Source organism: Capricornis sumatraensis, chromosome 7 (genome assembly GCF_032405125.1).
Source record: "Capricornis sumatraensis isolate serow.1 chromosome 7, serow.2, whole genome shotgun sequence".
Classification (NCBI taxonomy): domain Eukaryota; kingdom Metazoa; phylum Chordata; class Mammalia; order Artiodactyla; family Bovidae; genus Capricornis; species Capricornis sumatraensis.
Window position 1 is genome coordinate 100,707,373 of NC_091075.1, and position 21,586 is coordinate 100,728,958.

The following is a 21,586-nucleotide window of genomic DNA, read 5'->3' on the forward strand; positions in this document are numbered from 1 at the left end:
CTTTATTTATACTGTATGGCGATCAAAATGAATTAACTGGATTTACATGAAGAAAACAAAATAGACAAATCTCAAACAACGTTGGGAGAAAATAAATGTACAGTATAATAATATTCATTTAAAATTGAATACCTTAAACAGATATAAGTTTAAGTACCTTAAACTATTTATTTATGTAGATGTATGTCGATTAGTAATAAAATACTTATGGAAATGATACATCAGCTAGAAGGAAGGTCAGATGGAGAGGTGGGCTTTAACTGTACCTATAATTTTTTCTTTAAAAAATAGCTGAAGCAGATAGGCCAGTGGGTTTCTTTTCTTTGTTGAACTCGTATGTTTTGGTTAAACTTGTATTTTAAACATAAATGTTAAGAAAACCAATCAAATAGGTTATTAATATCAATAGTCATTCAGCTAGAGTCTGTAGTCTGATGAACGGAACTAGTTTCATGTGAATAGAAAACAGAAACTTATCTCAGGGGTGTGACTGAAGGATTCAGGCTCCAAAATTCACCTCTAGTCAGTATGCCCTGTGCCTGGGATTTAAGCTTAAACCTGTGGAACAGAGGCGCTAGTAGCTGAGTTAGAGCTGAGTTTCACAACCTTAGTACTACTGACATTTTGTTGGTGTTCAGTCGCTCAGTCGTGTCCGACTCGTCGTGACCCCATGGAATACTGCCCACCAGGCTCCTCCGTCCATGGGATTCTCCAGGCAAGAGTACTGGAGTGGGTGGCCATTTCTTCCTCCAGGGGATCTTCCCGATCCAGGAATCGAACCAGGGTCTCCTGCATTGTGGGCAGATTCTTTACCAACAGAGCCATCAGGGAAGCCCCAGATGAAGGCTCTGCCCTCTCTGAAGCTGAATCATTGCTTGTTACAGGGAGCGGTCCTGCATACGGTTCTGGGTCTCTGTGACAGTAACACATTGTTAATGTGACAACCCGGATATTGCCCACTGTCCCCCTGGGGGCAAAATCCTCCCTTTCTCCCCCACCCCGCCTTCCACTTCTCTTAGTGAATAATATGTTAACCTATTGGTACCCACTCTCATTGAAATAATTTATTTAGTTTTCTAACCAGTAGCCCCTCGAAGGAGCAGAACTTGATTTCTCCAGTTTGTGGCGACTGGTTTGGGGGGAGATGGAGCTCGAGGTAAGGCATGAAAACCACAGGGTTAGTGGGGTCACTGGATGGTGGGAGAGGAGGCGGCAGGTTCTTCAAGGAGAGGGAGAGACGAGTGGAGGGAATCTTCCTTCAAAGTTCACCTCGTCTTCCGATGAAAATAGACTTCCTCTTTTAGAGGAATCTTTACTCACTTACCTCTGAACACAGATGACTATGCATGTAATTCTGGCCAACAGTGAGTAAGCAGGATGGAGTGGTTCTGGCAGGAAAGAGAAGACGTCAGAGCAGACTAATGGTCTTAACTGCGCGGTGAGGGATGGGTGGAAAAAGAGCAATTTGAGCCACAGAGAGGAAGGCTCCTAGCCTAAGAAACCAGTTTTTCCAGTATGTTTTAGCCCATAAAACATACTCTATTATTTTTCAAGATTGTTTTCCTTTTCATATAGCTGTAACAAAGTGGATGACTTGCCCTGTGCCCTGTCCCTATTTTCTGTGAAGTTAGGGTTTTTTTAAATTTATTTTTAAAAAATTTATTTATTTTTTAAATGAAGGATAATTGCTTTACAGAATTTTCTTGTTTTCTGGCATACATCAGTAAGAATCAGCCATAAAAAAAAAAATACCTAATCTAAGCAGATTTTTAATCTAATGGCAACCCACTCCAGTGTCCTTGCCTGGGAAATCCCACGGACAGAGGAGCCTAGCAGGCTGCAGTCCATGGAATCACAGAGTTGGACTACGTTTTCCGGGTGGCTCAGTGGTAAAGAATCTGCCAATGCCGGAGACACAGGTTTGACACAGAGGATCTTCCCTGGGTTGGAATGATCCCCTGGTGAAGGAAGTGGCAACCCATTCCAGTATTCTTGCCTGGGAAATCCCACGGACAGAAGTACCTGGCAGGCTATAGTCCACGGGGTCAGAAAATAGTCAGAAACAACTTAGTGACTAAACAACAACAAATCCTCAGCTGCTGGAAGTCTTGTTGATGATTTTGCTCTCTTCATCCCAATTCCCTCAGTTGTTTAGAAGAGGGTATCTGCATTTCAGAATTATGAGATTTGAAAAAGCTGGGTATAAACGAAGACTCAAGGATTCTTTGAGAGGGAAAAGAATGTAGGATCAGATGATAAAACAGTCAACTCAAGAGCACGTCTCCTGTTTATTTAGAGTTCTCTTTACTTCTGGGAGCGGTGGACATCTCACTGGGGACTCATCAAATTTAAAATGTAGCTTATTATTTTAGAAGCGTTCCTAAAACCAGCCTCCCCACCCATGCACCCCTTCTGGGCACCCTATACCACAGAGAAAACCCTGATCAAAACACCAAAGCTTTTCCATTCTGTTTCTGTCTTATAGATGAGAACCTATCAATAATAATGATAATCACCACTCTTTGTTAAACACTGACTCCATGGTGCAAACTTTATTTACATTGTTTATGTCAAGATAATGTCTTGTTAGGGCTTCCCATGTGGTTCAGTGGTAAAAAGAACCCACCTTGCAAGGCAGAAGACGTGGAATCGATCCCTGGGTCTGGAAGATCCTCTGGAGAAGGAAATGGCAACCCACTCTAGTATTCTGGCTCGGATAATCCCATGGACAGAAGAGCCTGGCGGGCTACAGTCCATGAGGTCTCAAAAGAGTCAGACACGACTTAGCAACTAAACAACATTTTCTTAATCCTCCTTTTGTGGATGAGAAAACTATAGATGCAGAAGCTCAAGTAACTTGCTTCAGATCACGTCACTAGTCAAAGGCAGCCTGGAAAGGAATCTCAGTTTGTCTTTCCTACTCAGAACCCCTTGCCACCACTCCCTACCCTAATCCATGCCTTCCTTACCAGACTGTCTGGTCAGCGTCTCTGATTCTCCCTTTGAAGGTTGAGGTGACTCTTGCACAAATGGAGACTCCTCTCCTGGGTGTTGGCTTTGTCACTTCCTAGGAAACTCATAACATTTCAATCTCTAGACATCAACAGAAATGTTAAAGAAATGACTCTTTTCAGACTATTCCACATTATGATTAAAGCTACTGTACATAAATGCCAAACCCTAAGACTGACATTTTAATTGAATTAATGGTCCATTTGATGATAAAGTTTTATGGACACTTTTGTGTTGTAGAATTTCTTGTTTAATCTGATTAGTTATGTCCACAGCAATGAATAATGTGTGTCAGTCAAAATATGAGTCGACAGTGTATTGAATGAGATGTTAAAATGTTAGTTGTTAAAATGAAACTATGCCTGTTGGTTTCTCTGCAGTGTCAATTGACAGCTGATTACAGTGTCCTTACTTCTACCCCATTGATGCCTTGAAATGGGTATAAATATATAATTCATTCCACGATTATATATATGGGGCTAAAGTCCTCCCATTTTATAGTCAGTATTGGCTATTTTGTACATTTCTGAACTACTGAGGGATATAATGATGGAAATGATGGTAGGTTTTCTCATTCACGTTTCTCAAGAGGCTGCAAGTACATTTCCAGTACTTCTGGCTTAGTACTTTTAGTCTTGATAACCGAGACACTAATAGAAAATTACTCACAATGAAAACGGCAAATTACTCTATCATAGATATATGAACCATGTGGAAATCAGGAAAATAGAACATTTATTGCAGCAGAACTTTTGCTTCTATCTTAATCCCAAATAACAGGGTCAACAAATGCGTTCTGTTGGGTTGGCAGAAAGTTCATTTGGGTTTTTCCATACACTGTTACAGAAAAACCCAAATGAACTTTTTGGCCAGTCCAGGACCATGTTAATCTTCCTGTGACCCTGGAGACATCACTAAGTGATGATGTCTTTGTCACCACTCAGCCTTCTTTATGGTCCAACTCTCACATCCGTATATGACTACTTGAAAAACTATAGCTTTGACTATACGGACCTTTGTCAGCAAAATGATGTCTCTGCTCTTTAATACACTGTCTAAGCTTGTCATAGCTTTTCTTCCAGGGAGCAAGCATCTTCTAATTTCGTGGCTACGGTTACCGTCTGCAGTGATTTTGGAGCCCCAGAAAATAAAATCTGTCACTGTGTCCGCTTTTTTCCCGTCTGGGTAGTAGCTATTTTTTTTCTTCTCCTGGATGACCCGGTGGCGCTGGATTGCATTCTGAACACTGCTGTTTTCCTCCTGTACTGTTCTATGTTTGGGTCCTGTATCTCCTCAGATAGAACTAACTTATGTGAATGGACCTGCAAACACGTGTTCATGTTTGAAAGTTCACAAGTTGAAGGTTATGTAGGGGACTTACTGTACTTTGGAGACAGTGCAAATACATAGCAAATGACCCCTTTCTTCAAGTTCTAAGACAAAAGATTGTTATAGATGGTGATTTCAGATATCCCTTTGTAACCAGTGGTCTCTTGGTTTAAGCAAAGTGGAAATTGATAATGAATTCCAGAGACCATCCCTTAAAAGGGAGAAAGAAAGGAGATTAAGATTGGATAGACAGTGCAGATGTTGGCTATGTGTGATTTATGGCGTGCACCTGCTTGGTAGACTATGTAAAGTACTCCAAGTCTTTGCAGAGGCTTGGTGTTGTTGATTTTTTCCCCCAAGTTTGGTAAACTTTTTATTACGTTGGTATCTGTTAGTGTTTCATGCAGACTTGAATCCCCTTCCTTTCTCTTCCTGCTTCTGCCACAGCATTTGCACAGATTTACTTGAATAAATGAATCTCCCCATTTTCAGTGACTCCCATGTTCCCGCATTGAGTTTTCTTGCCAGTCAGTGGCAACTCACATGGCCCTTTGCAATAGTTATTGAATGTGTGACGCCAGCAGGCATTGTGAAATCCCAGCGCAGCAGTTCTCAGCTTAGCCTCTGATGCCCCTCTCAACGAGCCTGTGCCCAAGATCCCTAATTAGTAGGGAAGCTTGTGTCTCAGAGTACCTGTGCAATGCACAGGCATTTTGTAATCAACAAACAGAACTGACATCTTTTTTTTTTTTAAAGGCAGGACATTGCTTTGCCATTTCACCCTCATCTTTTTTTTTTTTTTTTAAATTATTTATTTATGGTTGTGCTGGGTCTTTGTTGCTGTGTGTCAGCTTTCTCTAGTTGTGGTGATGACGGGTGCTACTCTGTAGTTGCGGTACATGGGCTTCTGATTGCGGTGGCTTCTTCTGTTGTGGAGCACGGGCTCTAGGCACATCAGCTTCAGTAGTTGTGACTCATGGGCTCTAAAACGCAGGCTTATTAGTTATGGCACGTGGGCTTAGTTGCACTGCGTGGGCTTAGTTGCAGCATGTGGGATATTCCCGGATCAGGGATCGAACTTGTGTCCCCTGCATTGGCAGGAGGATTCTTAACCGCCAGGGAAGTCCCCATCATCTTCACAGGGCAATCCATCCATTGTATCTTTTAGTATAAACCTGATTTAGTTGTAGGAAAAGCCTGATTTAAATGCTGAAGTTGAAATTCTAATACTTTGGACACCTGATGCGAAGAATTGACTCATTGGAAAAGACTCTGATGCTGGGAAAGATTGAAGGCAGGAAGAGAAGGGGATGACAGAGGATGAGACAGTTGGATGGCATCACTGACTCGATTGACATGAGTTTGAGCAGGCTCCAGGAGTTGGTGAAGGACAGGGAAGCCTGGCATGCTGCAGTCCATGGGGTCGAAAAGAGTCAGACATGACTGAGTGACTGAACTGAACTACTAAACTGATTTAGATTTAGAAACTTATAAGTGATATTTTGTAAGTTTGATGAAACATAATCTTTCCCCGCCTTGTCTTTGCAGATAATCAGTTAAAACAACTCCTGTACCATATAATGAGTGCGGTTGGTGGTTTATGGGCTCAAGGAAAATGAAAAGGGGAAAATGGAGTTCTGCTGTTGTGACGAATTTTGAGTGATTGTGGGAAAAAAGAGTATCAGGTGGAAGAAACTGTAAGCAAAGGCAGAAGTGTAGGAGAGTCTAAGAGGTATTAGGGGCCTAAGAACTAGGGACCTAGCCTGGCTGGAGCTAGGATGAGGGAAGATGAGTTGGAGGTGGAAAGAATCGAGATTGGATGTTTCATTTCTGAAAGATCTTGAATGCCAGGCCAGGAGATTATTTAATTAAATTCAGGACAAATCTGGTAGCTTTGTGGAAGTGAGGCTAGACAGGAAGAGGGTGGGGGAAGTGGAGAAAGGATGGTGGTAGATGGAAAGCCATTCTGGCAGGTAAAGGAGCTTTGAACCAGAGCCATGAGGCCGGGTAGAGGTGGAGGGCAGCCATATATTATAAAATGTGAGCGTTGGGGAAGAAGTCAGGACTAGAGTTACACGTTTGGGAGTTATTTGCAGAGGGTGGAAGTTGAAATGGTGGACTGAGTGAACTCACTTAGTGAAAGACATTTTATTGAGGCTAGAGAAAAAAGAAAAAATGGAAAAGGACCAGGAAGAGATAAATGAACCAAATGAGGATTCACCAGGGAAGAGAATAGGAGCAGAGAGAGTGGAAATTCAGAGGAGAGGGAGTTCTGACTTTTTATTTTCTCTCTGTATTTCTGTGCCCATTGATACTTTTTTCCCCCTTAGTTTTAATTAATTAATTTATCTGACTGACTGCAAGGAGTCTTAGTTGCGGCCCGCTCATCTTCGATCTTTGTTGCAGCCTGGAAGACGTTTAGTTGAGACATGTGGGATCTAGTTCCTTGACCAGGGATCCAACCAGGGCCCCTGCACTGGGAGGGCTGTCTTAGCCGCTAGACCACTAGGGAAGTCCTGAAACCCTTTAGTCCTAATGCATTTCTTTTACAGAGAGTGTGATTTGGTACTTGTTTCATGTTTTTAAGGGCCATTTGTATTTGTTTTTCTGGGAACCGTCTACTCCCATCTTTGGTCATTTTTCTTTTTTGGGGGCCACTTTTCTATTTCTCTTGATTTCTGTCTCACCTTGACATGTAGGATCTTCTCATGCATTCAAGTGGTTAGCTTTTGTCTCTGCAGAGATAAAAGTACTGCTTTCAGTTTGCAGTTCGTGTTTTGTCCTTTGCTTATCATGTATCTTACTTTACAAATATTTTTCATCTTTATGTAGTCAAACTTATCAGTTTTTCTTTTTATAGCGTCTGAATTTTGAGTTTTTTGGTAGAAAGATTTTTCCCTCTGCCAAGTTCTAAGGGAATTACCTAATGTTTTTTTTTTTTTTTTTGATTACTTTTATGGCTTTAAAAAAACTTAAATCTTTGATTCATTTATTCTGGTCTGTTTGTCCAGATGACTATCCAGATGTTGCCAACTCCCTGTTGCCATCTCTACCCAACTGATTTTCAGTGCATCCTTCATAGTTTCCTGTGTTCTAGTATATTTTTGGATCTATTTCTGAACTTTCTGTTCTGTAACATTTACTTGTCTTCTCTTGCACGGGTATGTTGCTTTAATTATTGACATTTTAACAGATTGTTTTAGTATCTGGTAGGGAGAAGGAAATGGCACCCCACTCCAGTACTCTTGCCTGGAGAATCCCATGGACAGAGGAGCCTGGTGGGCTGCAGTCCATGGGGTCGCTAAGAGTTGGACACGACTGAGTAACTTCACTTTCACCCATTGGAGAAGGAAATGGCACCCCACTCCAGTGTTCTTGCCTGGAGAATCCCAGGGACGGGGGAGCCTGGTGGGCTGCCATCTATGGGATCGCGCAGAGTCAGACACGACTGAAGCGACTTAGCAGCAGCAGCAGGGATTGCTGTTTGGTCACTTTTCCTTACAGAAAACTGTCTTGATAATTCTTACTTTTGACCCGTATGATCTTGAGATTTAGCTTGTCTGTGATCAAGAGGAAATACAACATCTGTTTTTATTGGCATTGTGTTAAATTTGTAAATTTGCTGAGGGTGGTTTGAAATTATCAGTGTTGAGTCTTCCTCTCCAAGGATATTACATCTTTCCATTTGTTTAGGTGTTTTTTTTTTTGTATCGTCCAGAGGTGTTTGAAAGTTTTCCTTAGATAGTGTACATTTCTTCTTAAGTTTATAATTCTAGCTGATATTATAAATGGAGCATCGTCTTCCATCGTATCTTCTGACTGGTTGTTGTTTGTATATTGGAAAACGTTTGATTTTAGTAAAGGCAGGATATACTCAAATAAGAATTTTCCTACCGTATGTAGATTTTCATATTTCCTTGTTTTTTTCCCCCAGGTATGCAGTTATTTTATTGTCAAATAGTGATAGTTTTGCCACCTATTATTCAACTTTAGTCAGTATTTTATTTCTTTTCCAGTTTATTTTCTTTCTTTCTTTTTTTTTTTGATTGCATCACACAGCATGTTGGATCTTAGTTCTCCGACTGGGGATCAGACCCATGCCCCCTGCAGTGGGAGTCTGGAGTCTTAACCACTGGACTGCCAGCAAAGTCCCTCTCTTCCAGTTTATGCTTCCTTTCTTTCCCTGGTCTAATTGTTCTGGCTGTTGCTTCAGTACCGTGTTGACTAGCAGTGCTGTTAGTTGTCATTCCTACAGGAGACAGGCCTCCAGTGTCTTCCCAGTAAGCATCATGGTTTTCCATCTCATGGTAAACACTGCTTGATGCTCGTTTTGTAAGTCAAGAACAAATGTTGAAGTTTTGATGTTTTTTTCAGCATGTTTGGTGATGAATATACATTTCCCCCCCTTAGGCATATTTTGGTAAATTACATTAATAGCATAATATCTGAGTCATCTTTGAGTTTATGGACTAAACATTGCTTGACCATGATGTGCTAGAAACTGTCTGCCAAAATGGAAGTTAGGACTTTTTGCAATTGATCCTTATACTTGAGGTTAATGTATTACCTACCAACTTCCTTTCCCCCCCTCCTTCCCTTCTTTCCCCTTGTCCCCTTTCTTCTTAGATTTAAAGGTTTGGTAGAATTCCTTGTAAAAACAGTTTGGGTCTGGGACTGATAACATTTATTTACCCCCATATTATTTCATTTGTGCAAACGGTTCTCTTTAGAGCATTCATCTGTTGGTGTCAGAATTAGTAATATTTTTTTAGTTAGAAAGCCAACACTTTTGCTCAGCTTTTTATTAAATTTGGCAGGACTTTGTGCAAAGTTCTTATTCCTTTTATACTTTCTGTTTATATTATTTTTTTTCTCTTTTTTGGTTGTGTTGGGTTTTCATTGCTGCGTGTAGGCTTTCTCTATTTGCATCACACAGGGGCTTCTTTAGTTGTGGTTCAAGGCTTCTTGTTTCCATGTGCAGGCTTCTCTAGTTTCTAATTTCATCTTTGTAAATTCTTATTTCATACTTACGTGACTTTCTCCCCTGTCCTTATTTTTCTTGCTTGGATTAACTGATGGGATATATAGGTGTTTAAAGTAAACTTTACCCTTTTTATGTAAAAATGAAAAAAAAAAAGTTGAATGTAACTCTTAAATGTGCCAACTGGGGAAATGTTACTAGAGGTGCATAATGTCATAACTCTAATGCTTTTTAAAAAACCAGGCCATCGTGATAGAGTAGCGCTTAGGAAACCAGAAGAAGTGCTAAGTCAGCACTTATTTTTAGCACATATCATGTATATGATAGTGATAGCTTCATGATAGTTCTGATTTTGTCTACCCCCTTTTGTTTTTGGCCGTGCAGCTTGAAGTATCTGTGTGGAATCTTAGATCCCACACCAGGGATTGAACCGAGGTGCTTGGCTGTGAAAGTGCCAAGTCCTGACCACTGGACCACCAGGAAATTCCTTGCTCCATTTTCTTTTTATGGTTCTGTTTTATGGTACACATGAATCTAGTTCTAAAGAAAGGACACTTGTAAAACCTCTGCGTAGTGATTTTGTTTTCAGTTTGCATTGTTTTCACATTTTTGCTTTTTATCTTCACCAATCTCTCCGTTTCCAAGAAGACGGAAACTTCAGACCTTAAAACAGCATCCAAATGACCGAGCAAACGGCAGCTCCTCTTACAAGTACATTGTTCGTTTGACCATCAGATAGATAAAATATCAATCATAGGTGAAAATAAGAGAAAGATGTTAATGTGTATGAAATCTCAGTGTTCTAATACTAATTGGTAATAATGTGGTTTTCTCAATCCTAAGTATTTCTTCTTCTAAACCATTTTAGGGGGCTTCCCTGGTGGCTCAGCAGCAAAAACTCCGCCTGTAATGCAGGAGATGGTGGGTTCGATCCCTGGGTTGGGAAGATCCCCTGGAGGAGGACATGGCAACCTACTCCAGTTTTCTTGCTGGGAAAATCCCGTAGACAGAGGAGCCTGGCAGGCTACAGTCTACGGGGTCACAGACTCAGACCTGACTGAAGCGACTGAGCATGCACAACCGTTTTAGGTTGTAGAGTAAGTGTGTTAACATAGATTTGTCGCTTGTAGCAACAAAATAATAATGTGATTCAGAGGTGAGGGCCAGTCCAGGTTTTGTGGGGGCCTGACTCTTAGACAGTTTGGAGACCCTCTTTAAGAAAAATAATACTCAAAATTAGATGCTTCGAAGGGTCTGTGCAGGTGAGGAAACTGAGGCTTACCCTTGTTAATGGCACGGTCCATCTGTCTTTGGCTCAGAGACCTTGAATTCATTGTACAGTCATGGCTGAGGATGTAGCAGGTTATTTATTGGGACCAAAAGTGATAGAAGCTGTTTTCTCCAAAACTTGGCTGGGTGACAGTACATGTTACTCTATCTCTGTTAATATAACAGATGTAGACAATTTTAGAATATACCTTAGTGACAGCAGTAAGCATTAAGGATGATTATCCTTTGTAAACCTTGACTGATCTGCAAGATACATGGGGCAGCTGCCTCTGCCTCAGAGAAGACTTGAAGAGGAAAGATACAGGGAGGACATCTGTGTGCTGAGCCATAAACTGGACAGAACAGCCTCCTGAGAGAACCTGAGTCTGGCCAAACTATAAACCGAGGGAGTATTAAATAGACCACTGCCCGGGGGCTGTTCTTTGTTGGGCTTGTAGTGGGAAGACCTAAACAGATGTGTTCCAGTCTGTAAAGATTCCTGCCCCTGTTAAAAAAAAGCAACAACAAAACAGTGACTTGAGTTCTGGCTTCCTGGGAAAGATGATTGAGCCTCGTTCAGTTAGTGACAAGTGTATGTCCAGATTAATGGCAGATGGAGGCCACTAATAGATTTTCCCATATTGAAGTTCCATTTCTTCCTTCAGAGGTAGAAGAGATATTAGGAAGAACTACTACGTGAGTAGGGCTTCTGTTTAGCAAGGAAAAACTAGGCTGATGTGGAGTTGATGGGGGAAGATCTTAATTATGTCTTTGAGGTTTGTGAAAGATCGAGTGTTGGACAGAGTAACATGGAATTTGGAAACCTAGGATAAGAGGGAACATTTGGTTTCGGAGTCACAAGCTTGGGTTTTAAATCCTGGTTCTATTCCTCTTTCTCCCCATGGCCCTGGGCAAGTTAATCACTCTTGAGTCTTAATTTCCTCATCTGCAAAATGGAGATAATAGACAGTACCTCCCAGGATTATGGGGATTCCGTCAGTGTACGTGTCAAGGGTTTAGCACACAGTCTGGCATCAGGAAGTGCTCAATAAATGTTAGCTGTCTTTTAGTTCAGGAAAGAAGACAAAAATATCCATGGGAAGTGTAGGTGTGATTGGCTAGAGCCTCTAATTGAGAGGCTAAAAGCTGAAAGCTGTGGAGACCTTTTTTTTTTTTTTCGCCACACCATGTACCATACAGCATGTGGGATCTTAATTCCTTGACCAGGGATCGAACCTTGTCCCCTGAGTTGGGAGCGTGGAGTCTTAACTGCTGGACCACCAGAGAAGTCCGTGTGAATGAAGACTCTTAAAAAAAAAAACAACAAACACCCTGAGGCATAATTAGGGTACGTTAAGCTGTACAAATATCAGCTGTTCAACAAGATGAATTTTTACATGTTTGTAAACCAATGTGACTGCCCCCCAGATTCAACCAAAGATTGTATTCATCATCTCAAGATTCTTGCAGGCCCCTCTCTAGGAGACATCACTCATCCCTCAGTCCCTGCTGTAACCTCTCTTGCTTTCTGTCATCATCATTTAGTTTTTCCCATTTATTGAAATTCACATAAATGGAATCATACAGTTTGGGCTGTTTTGTGTCAGTTTTCTCACCCAGCATAATGTTTGTGCAATTTCTCCTTGTCATGGCATGAAGCAGTGGGGTGTTTTTTTTTTTTTAATTGCTGTGGACTATTTCTTTATATGGGGCTTCCCACATGGCCCATGGTAAAGAACCCACCTGTCAAGCACAGTCAAATGCAAATGCAGGAGATTTAAGAGACGCTGGCTCCATCCCTGGGTCGGGAAGATCCCCTGGAGGAGGGCACAGCAGCCCACTCCAGTATTCTTGCCTGAAGAATCCCATGGACACAGGAGACTGGCAGGCTACAGCCCATAGGTTCACAAAGAGTCAGACATGACTGAAGCGACTTTGCATACACACATTTCTTTGCATACAAATATATACTAATTTGCTTACCTATTATTATGTTAATTGACATTTGGGTATTTTACAGTTTTTAGCCATTAGGAATAAAGCTGCTATGACCATTGTTGTGAACATATTTACTTTTTTTTTTTGTACACACCTTGTAGCAAGATTGCCAGGTCATAGGGTAAGCAAGTGTGTTTTAACTGTTGAAAACTGCTAAGTGATATTCCAAGATGGTTGTGCACTCTCAGAGCTGGGCCTGAGTTCCATAACCTCTTGAGTGCTTGGTATTTTGGGCTTTTAAAATTATAGCCATTGTGGTGGGTAAGTAGTAGTACATATCTCGTTTTGGTTTTTTTAAAAACAGCATTTTATTAAAAACGGCATTTTAAGTACTTTTCTCTCACTATGTAAAATGATGTGTGTGCTGAGTTGCTCAGTCATGTCTAACTCTGTGACCCTATGGACTGTAGCCTGCCAGGAACCTCTGTCCATGGGATTCTCTAAGCAAGAATATTGGAGTGGGTTGCCATTTCCTCCACCCTGGCGTGATCTACTCTACCCAGAGATCGAACCTGCATTGTCAGGCAGATTCTTTACCACTGAGCCATCTGGGAAGCCCATGTAAAATGATCCATATGCTTAATTGAAAAATTAGACATGGCAAATGTATAAATAAGAAAATTAAAAAAAATCCCCCACATGAAATCCTGTTACTCAGAAAAGACCTAATATTTTGATGTCTTTCCTTATAATTTTTCCTCTATTCCTATATATTTTTAAAAAGATAGTTATTTTATTTTATTTTTTTTGGCCTTACCACATGGCATGTTGGGTCCTAGTTCCCTGACCAGGGATCAAACCTGTGCCCCCTGCATTGCACCGCCAAGGAAGTCCAAAAAATTAGTTTATTAGATTTGGGATTGGCCCCTTGTGTCTGTATTTTTCTGGAGGAGGGTATGGCAGCCCACTCCAGTATTCTTGCCTGGAGAATCCCATGGACAGAGGAGTCAGGCGGGCTGCAGTCCATAGGTCACAAAGAGTTGGACACGACTGAAGTGACTGAGCACGTACTCATATCTGTATTTTTATAGAAACCAAAGATAGTCTAATGTGCAGCCAAGCTTGTGAACTACTGAGTTAGTTCAATTTTTTTTTTCCCTCTCCTTTCTGTATATGTTAGTTCCTGGCCTGGCACACTCTCTGTAATGACCGAATGAACAAATGAATGAGTGCTTTTGATTTAGATGAGGAAATTGATTCCCAGCTAAATTGACTTTTCAAATGAGTTTTTAGACACATTAAAAAATATATATATATAGTATTCATTTTTAAAAAGTAAAGAGAATAGTACAATTAATCCCATTATACCCATCACCCAAATTCAACAAGGATTTGTTTCATCTATGATTTTTTTTTTTTCAGTTTTTCCTTTGTGGAAGTGTTTTTTCATTTAAAGTTTAACTAGAAATGCAATATGTAAGCAATGTAGAAAATCAGAGAATACAGATAAACAATCAAAACCACCATATTCTCACCTTAGTGAATGTCCTTCTATAGAAGTATTTTAATCTTTTTTTTACAGAAGTATTTTAAAACTAATCTAGATACTATGTCATTTTACCTCTGAGTACCTTAGTATGCATGCACCTCAAAAACATAACTTTAAAAATATATAATCGAGGTACCATTATTATACTAAGTTGAAAACAGTAAGCTGGATTTTAAAAGTTAGTTAAGAAGGAAAGCAGTTGTCATCAGGAACACAAAGAATTTGCTATGAAAAAGCAGAGTCAAATCAGATAAATTATGTGCTGGAAATTGTATTTTGACTAACAGCCCAGGGAATTTTTTGCACATGGTGTGTCTCAAGGTTAGCCTTGTTGTATTACAGGTAAATTGTTTTGAAAAAAGGTGACAAAAAGTGGACTAGAAACCTGTGCAGTTGTGTGACTGCGTAGTTGGTGAACTGGTTAGTGTGTTAATATCTGTGATGATTAATGAACTGGAGACGCACGAGGACAGAGCTCAGTGGTCTCTTAAGGAATCCTTGGCCTTGGCCTGCTAGCATTGCATCAGGACCTTGAACTACGCCTAAGTGACTAAACATGGGTCTTATCTCACCGGAGCTTGGCACTGAATATTTCTGCTCTTTAATCCCAGCAGCTCTGACTCACCCCACTCTCCAAAACCCAACGGCATATAGTTAATTTTTACAGCTACTTTACCTTGGTCTCTTTAATCAAGCAGATTGCATTTATGGATCAGAAAGGATACTGGGGCAGGGGAGGGAAGAATGTAGGACCGGCTTCCTTGCTGAGACCAGAGCCCTTCAGAGGAGCTCCTCATAGCAGAAAAACAACCTTGTTGCCAGGAGGGAATGGCAACCCACTCCTGTATTGTTGCCAGGAAAATCCCGTAGATAGAGGAGCCTGGTGGGCTTGGCTCACAGTCAGACCTGGCTGAACGACTGAATACACACACACACACACACACACACACACACACACACACACACACACACAGAGTAAACTTTTTTTTAAAGGGAAGTAGTATTTACTTAGTCCTGTAATAGATAAATCATGAAAATAGAGGATTAACAGATACTGTCTCCATCGATTCCTTTTTTCTCATAGTTGTGGAAACACTCAACATAAGATCTACCTTATTAACAAAATTTAAAGTGTACAATACAGTATTGTTAACCATAGGCCATACTGTGCAGCAGGTCTCAAGTATGATTTTTCTTAAAAAATTGAAGCATAATATACATAGACAAGGGTGCAAAATTATAACTGTACAACTTAATGTATTTCCCAAAGTAAATGTATCCATGAATCTCTCATCGAGATCAAGAAGTGGAACATTACCCGTGTCCCAGAAAGTCCTCCTGTTGCCCCCTCTAAGTCCCTACAGGATGAGGAATTTTTTCTTTTTGTTAATTCCAAACTAAATTTTTAAATTTCTTGTGGAAATAGTGCTAAAGGAAATTTCTATTTCATGGTTCAGTTCAGTTCATCGCTCAGTTGTACCCTACTCTTTGTGACCCCATGGACTGCAGCATGTCAGGCTTCCCTGTCCATCATCAACTCCCAGAGCTTGCTCAAACTCATGTCCACTGAGTCTGTGATGCCATCCAACCATCTCATCCTCTGTTGTCCCCTTCTCCTGCTGCCTTCAGTCTTTCCCAGCATCAGTCTTTTTCAGTGAGTCGGTTCTTCACATCACGTGGCCAAAGTATTGGAGGCCAAAGTACTCCAAATACCAATTTCATGGTACTGGTACTGCATCATCTGTGGTCACGTATATTTTGAGTTAAGTAGACTTTGCTTGTATAGGATTCCAGCTCAAACAGACTAATTCACACAAAGTTTCCATGAGAGAGTGTTTTAAACTCTGAGCTTCTGACGTTTGGAATACAGCCCATTGGTAGGTTAAGGATTAGTTTCTCTACATAAGCTGGTTATATCCACTTCTGATGTGTAGTAGACCCTGATTTTCTGTAGTAATCACTGACCCAGAAAACATACTTTACAGCTGCAAGATGGAAAAACGAGCATGACGTATAAATGGGCAGACCCAGAAAACATACTTTACAGCTGCAAGATGGAAAAACGAGCATGACGTATAAATGGGCAGTTATTCCAAGGGTTCACTCAGCTAATTTAGAGTTAATTATATTTGAGATGGTTTTAACTTATGCCTCCATTTTTTTTAACAGGCCTGTCATAGCTGGTATTATTTATGTACCAATGACTTGCTTGAGGCAGGGGGCACAGGAAGCTTGTGCAATTCATCTCTTGCATTAGATGGAGATAGTTGTTGTAATTTTATCTTCATCCCAAAATATGAACCTTGTCGGGTTGGCCGAAGCATTTGGTATAAGGACAAAGTTCAGATGTTTGTGGCTTTCTTTTTTTGAAGTTAACTTGTAAAACAAAAGGAAATAACTCCTAGAATAAGGGTTTTATCAATTTAAGAATTGTGGGTCACTGAAGGATCAGGATTAATTTATTAACAATAGCGAGGTTTCCTTAATGACAATAAAAACCCAATATTGAAACATCTGTGCTAGTTTGATACGTATTTACATGGCCCTGCCAACCCCTGAAACTACTACTCTGATTTGATGTTTATTATTTTTATGCATATTTTCATAATTCCCCTATACATGTGAAATGAAGTGAAGTGAAGTGAAAGTAGCTCAGTCATGTCCAACTCTTTGTGACCCCATGGACTATATAGTCCATGGAATTCTCCAGACCAGAATACTGGAGTGGGTAGCCATTCCCTTCTCCGGGGGATCTTCCCAACCCAGGGATCGAACCCAGGTCTCCTGCATTGCAGGTGGATTCTTTACCAGCTGAGCCACCAGGGAGGCCCCCCGCCACCATACATGTATGTATCCTTAAATAATACAGTATCTATTGTTTTGCACTAAGCAAACTCTAAAAATAATCACCTTTCATGTATTACTCTGAATTATCTGTTTTTTTCTGATGTTTGGAAATGATCTAAGACGTTTAGTTAATTTAAAAAATTACTTATTTACTTATTTAATTTTGGCTGTGCTGGCTCTTTGTTGCTGCGCAGTCTTTTCTCTGGTTGCAGGAGCGGGGCCTACACTCCAGGTACAGTGTGTGGGTTTCTCATTTCGGTGGCTTCTCTTGTGGAGCACAGCCTCTAGGGCATGCAGGCTTCAGTAGTTTGCATGTGGGCTCAGTAGTTGCAGCTCCTGGGCTCTAGAGCACAAGCTGAATAGTTGTGCAATAAAGACTTAGTTGCTCCTTGTCAGTGAGATCTTCCTGGCCCAGGTATCAAACCTGTGTCTCCTGCATTGGCAGGCAAATTCTTTACCACTAGCACTACCTGGGAAGTCCTCTGAAAAAGCTTATTTTTAGAGGGGCTGGTGGCTCAGATGGCAAAGAATCTGCCTGCAGTGCGGAGACCTGGGTTCAATCCCTGGATCTGGAAGATCCCCTGGAGAAGGAAAAGGCAGCCTGTTTCAGTATTCTTGCCTGGAGAATCCCCATGGACAGAGGAGCCTGGTGGGTTACAGTCTGTGGGGTCACAAAGAGTCAGAAATGACTGAGCGACTAAGCATACACACACTCCTGTCTCCAATGTGTTTCATTCAGCAATTTCCCAAGTAACTGGTTATCTCTCCTCTCTAGACTTAAAAAAAAAAAATCTGTACATTGATAAATAATGAAATTCTTGTACTGCTAAATATTGGCCGTATTGGATAGAGTAACCTGCTGTGAGTGGTACTGCAGTACCTACGGAACATGAGGGTAGTTCAGTAGAACGCTGGTTTATTCTCTAATTCTGATGAAACCCTTTGCAGAGATGAAGAAAGATTAAACTACTTGGACTGAACTAAGAAGATAGTCTAATGACCATTCAAGAACTTACTTTAGTGCTTTCTTTCTTAAGGTGGTTAGGTATTAGCTTTACTTTGGGCAAAATTGAAAGAAAACCCACCCCAAACCCCAAAAGTAAAATCAGAAAACTTTAGTCTTTGTAAGGATACTAAACACTTTCCCAACCGCTCTCCATCCCCATTTTATAAAGAAGGACACCAAGTTAGGTGACTTATCAGTTACACCTGGACAGAGAGCTACCTGGTGGTGGTCCTGATAGAACTGGACTTTGGACTTCACATCCTCTTTATTTTCTACTCCATTATGCTGCAGTTCTTTCAGAAAAAAGAAAATGGGTATAGTATAGCTGCTTCTTTGGATACACATCCAAGTTCTCCAGCAGGTAGATAACATAGCTCCCTCCACTGTCCTCAGTGATTTCCTAGGAAATGGAAAAGTGAGGAAATCAAAAGCAATCTTCTTTCAGGGAATTTAACATCTTAATTCTTGACTTTTCTAATTAAATTTGGATGTAAATTTGTTTGTGATGCGCCCCGTAGGGACAGATGGATAGCCATGTCACTATGTATGCAGCTGCTTTTTATTCTTTGATGATCTTCTCATTTATTATTTTTAATACATGGTTAGAACTGGGTGGTATTAGTCATTTTTCAATTTGTCAAACTTATGCTACTTTGAAAAATCTTTGAATTATTTTCTTTATGGAAAATACAATAAATAGTATAAAGAGGAAAACCTAACAGCCCAGAGTAACCTCTTAATTTTTTTCTTCTTAACATTTTTACTGTATATACGTTTCATAGAGTTGAGTAAACCAGAGTAAACCAAAGATCTTGACTTTTTTCACTTAACATTATAGTTTTGTTTTTGCTTTTGTTTTTAAAGATGCACTATATTGTGTTATCTGGATCGATTATAATGAAAAATACTACAGTAAACACTCTTGCCTGCATTTCTGATTATTTTCTTGTGACAGTTTCCTAGAATTGGAATTATAATCATCGGCAAAACTATTTTTAGTTTCTTTATGCCAAACAGATTTTGACAAGATTGCTCCTTAACTGACTACCTTAAGCCAAGTGTTCAGAGTTAAACGGCAAAAGTCATAGGACAGACTGACATCAGTGCCTCTCTCACATGACTCACTGAAAATAAGCCAGTTCCACAATTGAGTACGAGAATACCTGTGTCATTTCTGTCTGAATTTTATCATTAAACAAAGATGCTGCTGATTTGATCATGTGAATAGGCCACTGTGTCTGATTCACATTCTTTGATGACTAAAAAAGGCATTGAATATTTGTTAACTATGTATGTTGTTTGTATGAATTCAGTTCATGAACTTTGCTTTTTTTTTTTTTTTTTTTAGGAGCCTGTGTTTTTCGTATTAAATAATTTTTACAAATTAAAAACATCAGCCTTTTGCTATCTGTGGAAAATACCGTTTGCCATTTTGCTTACTTTCTGGCTTTATAGTTTTTCACTGGGGGAAATATAAACCTTTGTTTCTACATGATCTAGGTGTATACTCGGGGGAGAGTTTGTGAGTTCTTTTGCTGATGATACATAGGGATGAATGCAAGCAAGAGGGTTGCTGAGGACAAGATTCCTCTGTAATGAACTGAAATCATCGAATAGAAGCCGTTTCATGCAGACTCTGATTTTACCTCTTTTCTCCCTGCAGTTGCTCACCCTTTATTTCTGAAATCTGCTTCATGTTACCCATTAGATGCATTTGTCTTCTGCGTAAAGTAGCCTTTTTGATCACTTGTTCTTCTGTCCGATGGCGTTTTCTCATGTCCTGATGCTTTCTTTTAAGGTATTATCCAAAGAGACGAGTCACCCATGGAAAAAGGGCTGTCTGGTCTGCGAGGAAGGGACTTTGAGCTGTCTGACGTGTTTTATTTCTCCAAGAAGGGGTTGGAAGCCATTGTGGAAGACGAAGTGACCCAGAGGTTCTCCTCAGAGGAGCTAGTGTCGTGGAACCTCCTCACAAGGACCAACGTGAACTTCCAGTACGTCAGTCCGCGGCTCACCGCCGTGTGGGTGCTGGGCGTCATCGTGCGCTACTGTGTTCTCCTGCCTCTGAGGTGCGTCTCCCCGCCGGCAAGCTGATGGTACAGCTAGTCCAGCTTTCGTTTTATGTACTTGCTGCCGCTGCTAAGTCACTTCAGTCGTGTCCGACTCTGTGCGACCCCATAGACGGCAGCCCACCAGGCTCCCCCGTCCCTGGGATTCTCCAGGCAAGAACACTGGAGTGGGTTGCCATTTCCTTCTCCAATGGGTGAAAGTGAAAAGTGAAAGTGAAGTCGCTCAGTCGTGTCCGACTCTTAGTGACCCCATGGACTGCAGCTTACCAGGCTCCTCCATCCATGGGATTCTCTAGGCAAGGGTACTGGAGTGGGGTGCCATTGACTTCTCTGTTTATGTACTTATGATTTTTTTTTTGAGGTGTACCTTATAGTTTTTATGGAATTTGTTGCAATATTGCTTCTACTTTATGGTTGTTTTTTTTTTTTGTCTTTTTTTGACCATGGGGCATGTGGGATATTAGCTTCCTGACCAGGGATGGAACTCGCACACCCTGCATTAGAAGGGGATGTCTTAACTGCTGAACCATCAGGGAAGTCCCCCAGCTTTCTTTTTTTAAATTATGTATGTAGTGATCACACCTGAGTATTAGTGGCAGTAATCCCACCTCTTCCCATTTATTAGTAGAAAACACCACTGAATGTGACCTCCACAAAGACATATTATCTCTTCTCTCGTGTCTTCCCCAGATGAAAGTATATATTCAGAATCCAGTATATATCCATCTGGATCCATGTCACTTTTTTAGTCATAGATAATTTGAGGATGGATTTTCATTGTTGTTGAGTCGCAAAGTTGTGTCCAACTCTTTGTGGCCCCATGGACTGTAGCCTGCCAGGCTCCTCTGTCCCTGGGATTTCCCAGGCAAGATTACTGGAGTAGGTTGTCATTTCCTTCTCCAGGGGATCTTCCTGACCCAGGGATCAAACCCATGTCTCCTGCATTATCAGGTGGATTCTTTACCACTGAGCCACCCGGGAAGCCCTGAGGATGGATAGAAAAGGGAAGTTAGAAAAAAGAAGGGAAAATATGTACAGTTTCACATCCACCAGAGTGTCATCCAAACTGTGACTCCTCTCTTCACTGGTCGGTAGCAGTTCATAACTGCACAGGAGAGAAGAAAATTCCCGAGAGTGGTTGCCACATGGGAGAGAGATATTTGGGAGGATGAATTTGTTCCACCTCGCTCCATTTTGATCTCTCACTTTTGTATTAAAAGTTCACCAGTTGGGTCCCCTTTGGTTCTAAGTTAGCATGCCTCCTTATGAGGAGTTAGCCTCAAAGCCCAGTTTACTGGAGTCACAGTGCGGAGCATAAGTAGAAAAAGTGATGAAGCGCAGGACAAGCTGGGCAGCGGGAGGAAGTGGTTGAGGTCTCTTTGCTGTGATGGTGGCAGGTGGAAATGTGTGTGTGCTGCCAGGCACGACATGTCGTTCATGGTCTTGCTTCACTCCCCTGGATATGGCCTTGGTGTGCTCTCAGTAGGGCTTTCCAGGCAGTTGCTACCAGCCAACTAAAATTGGCACGTGACTTGAAATGTCTTTACCACCCCTAGGGTGGCCTATTCTTGCCTCACTCAGATTTA

The 21,586-nt window shown here is 40.9% G+C and overlaps 1 protein-coding gene across 1 annotated transcript in view; it reads left to right on the forward strand.

Moving 5' to 3' along the window:
* GPAT3 (glycerol-3-phosphate acyltransferase 3) overlaps nt 1-21,586 on the forward strand; it is a 64,553-nt gene that overhangs the window by 14,988 nt on the left and 27,979 nt on the right. The window contains exon 4 of the mRNA XM_068975171.1: nt 19,730-20,000. Coding sequence (XP_068831272.1) covers nt 19,730-20,000 — 271 coding nt within the window. The remainder of the gene's footprint in view (nt 1-19,729; nt 20,001-21,586) is intronic.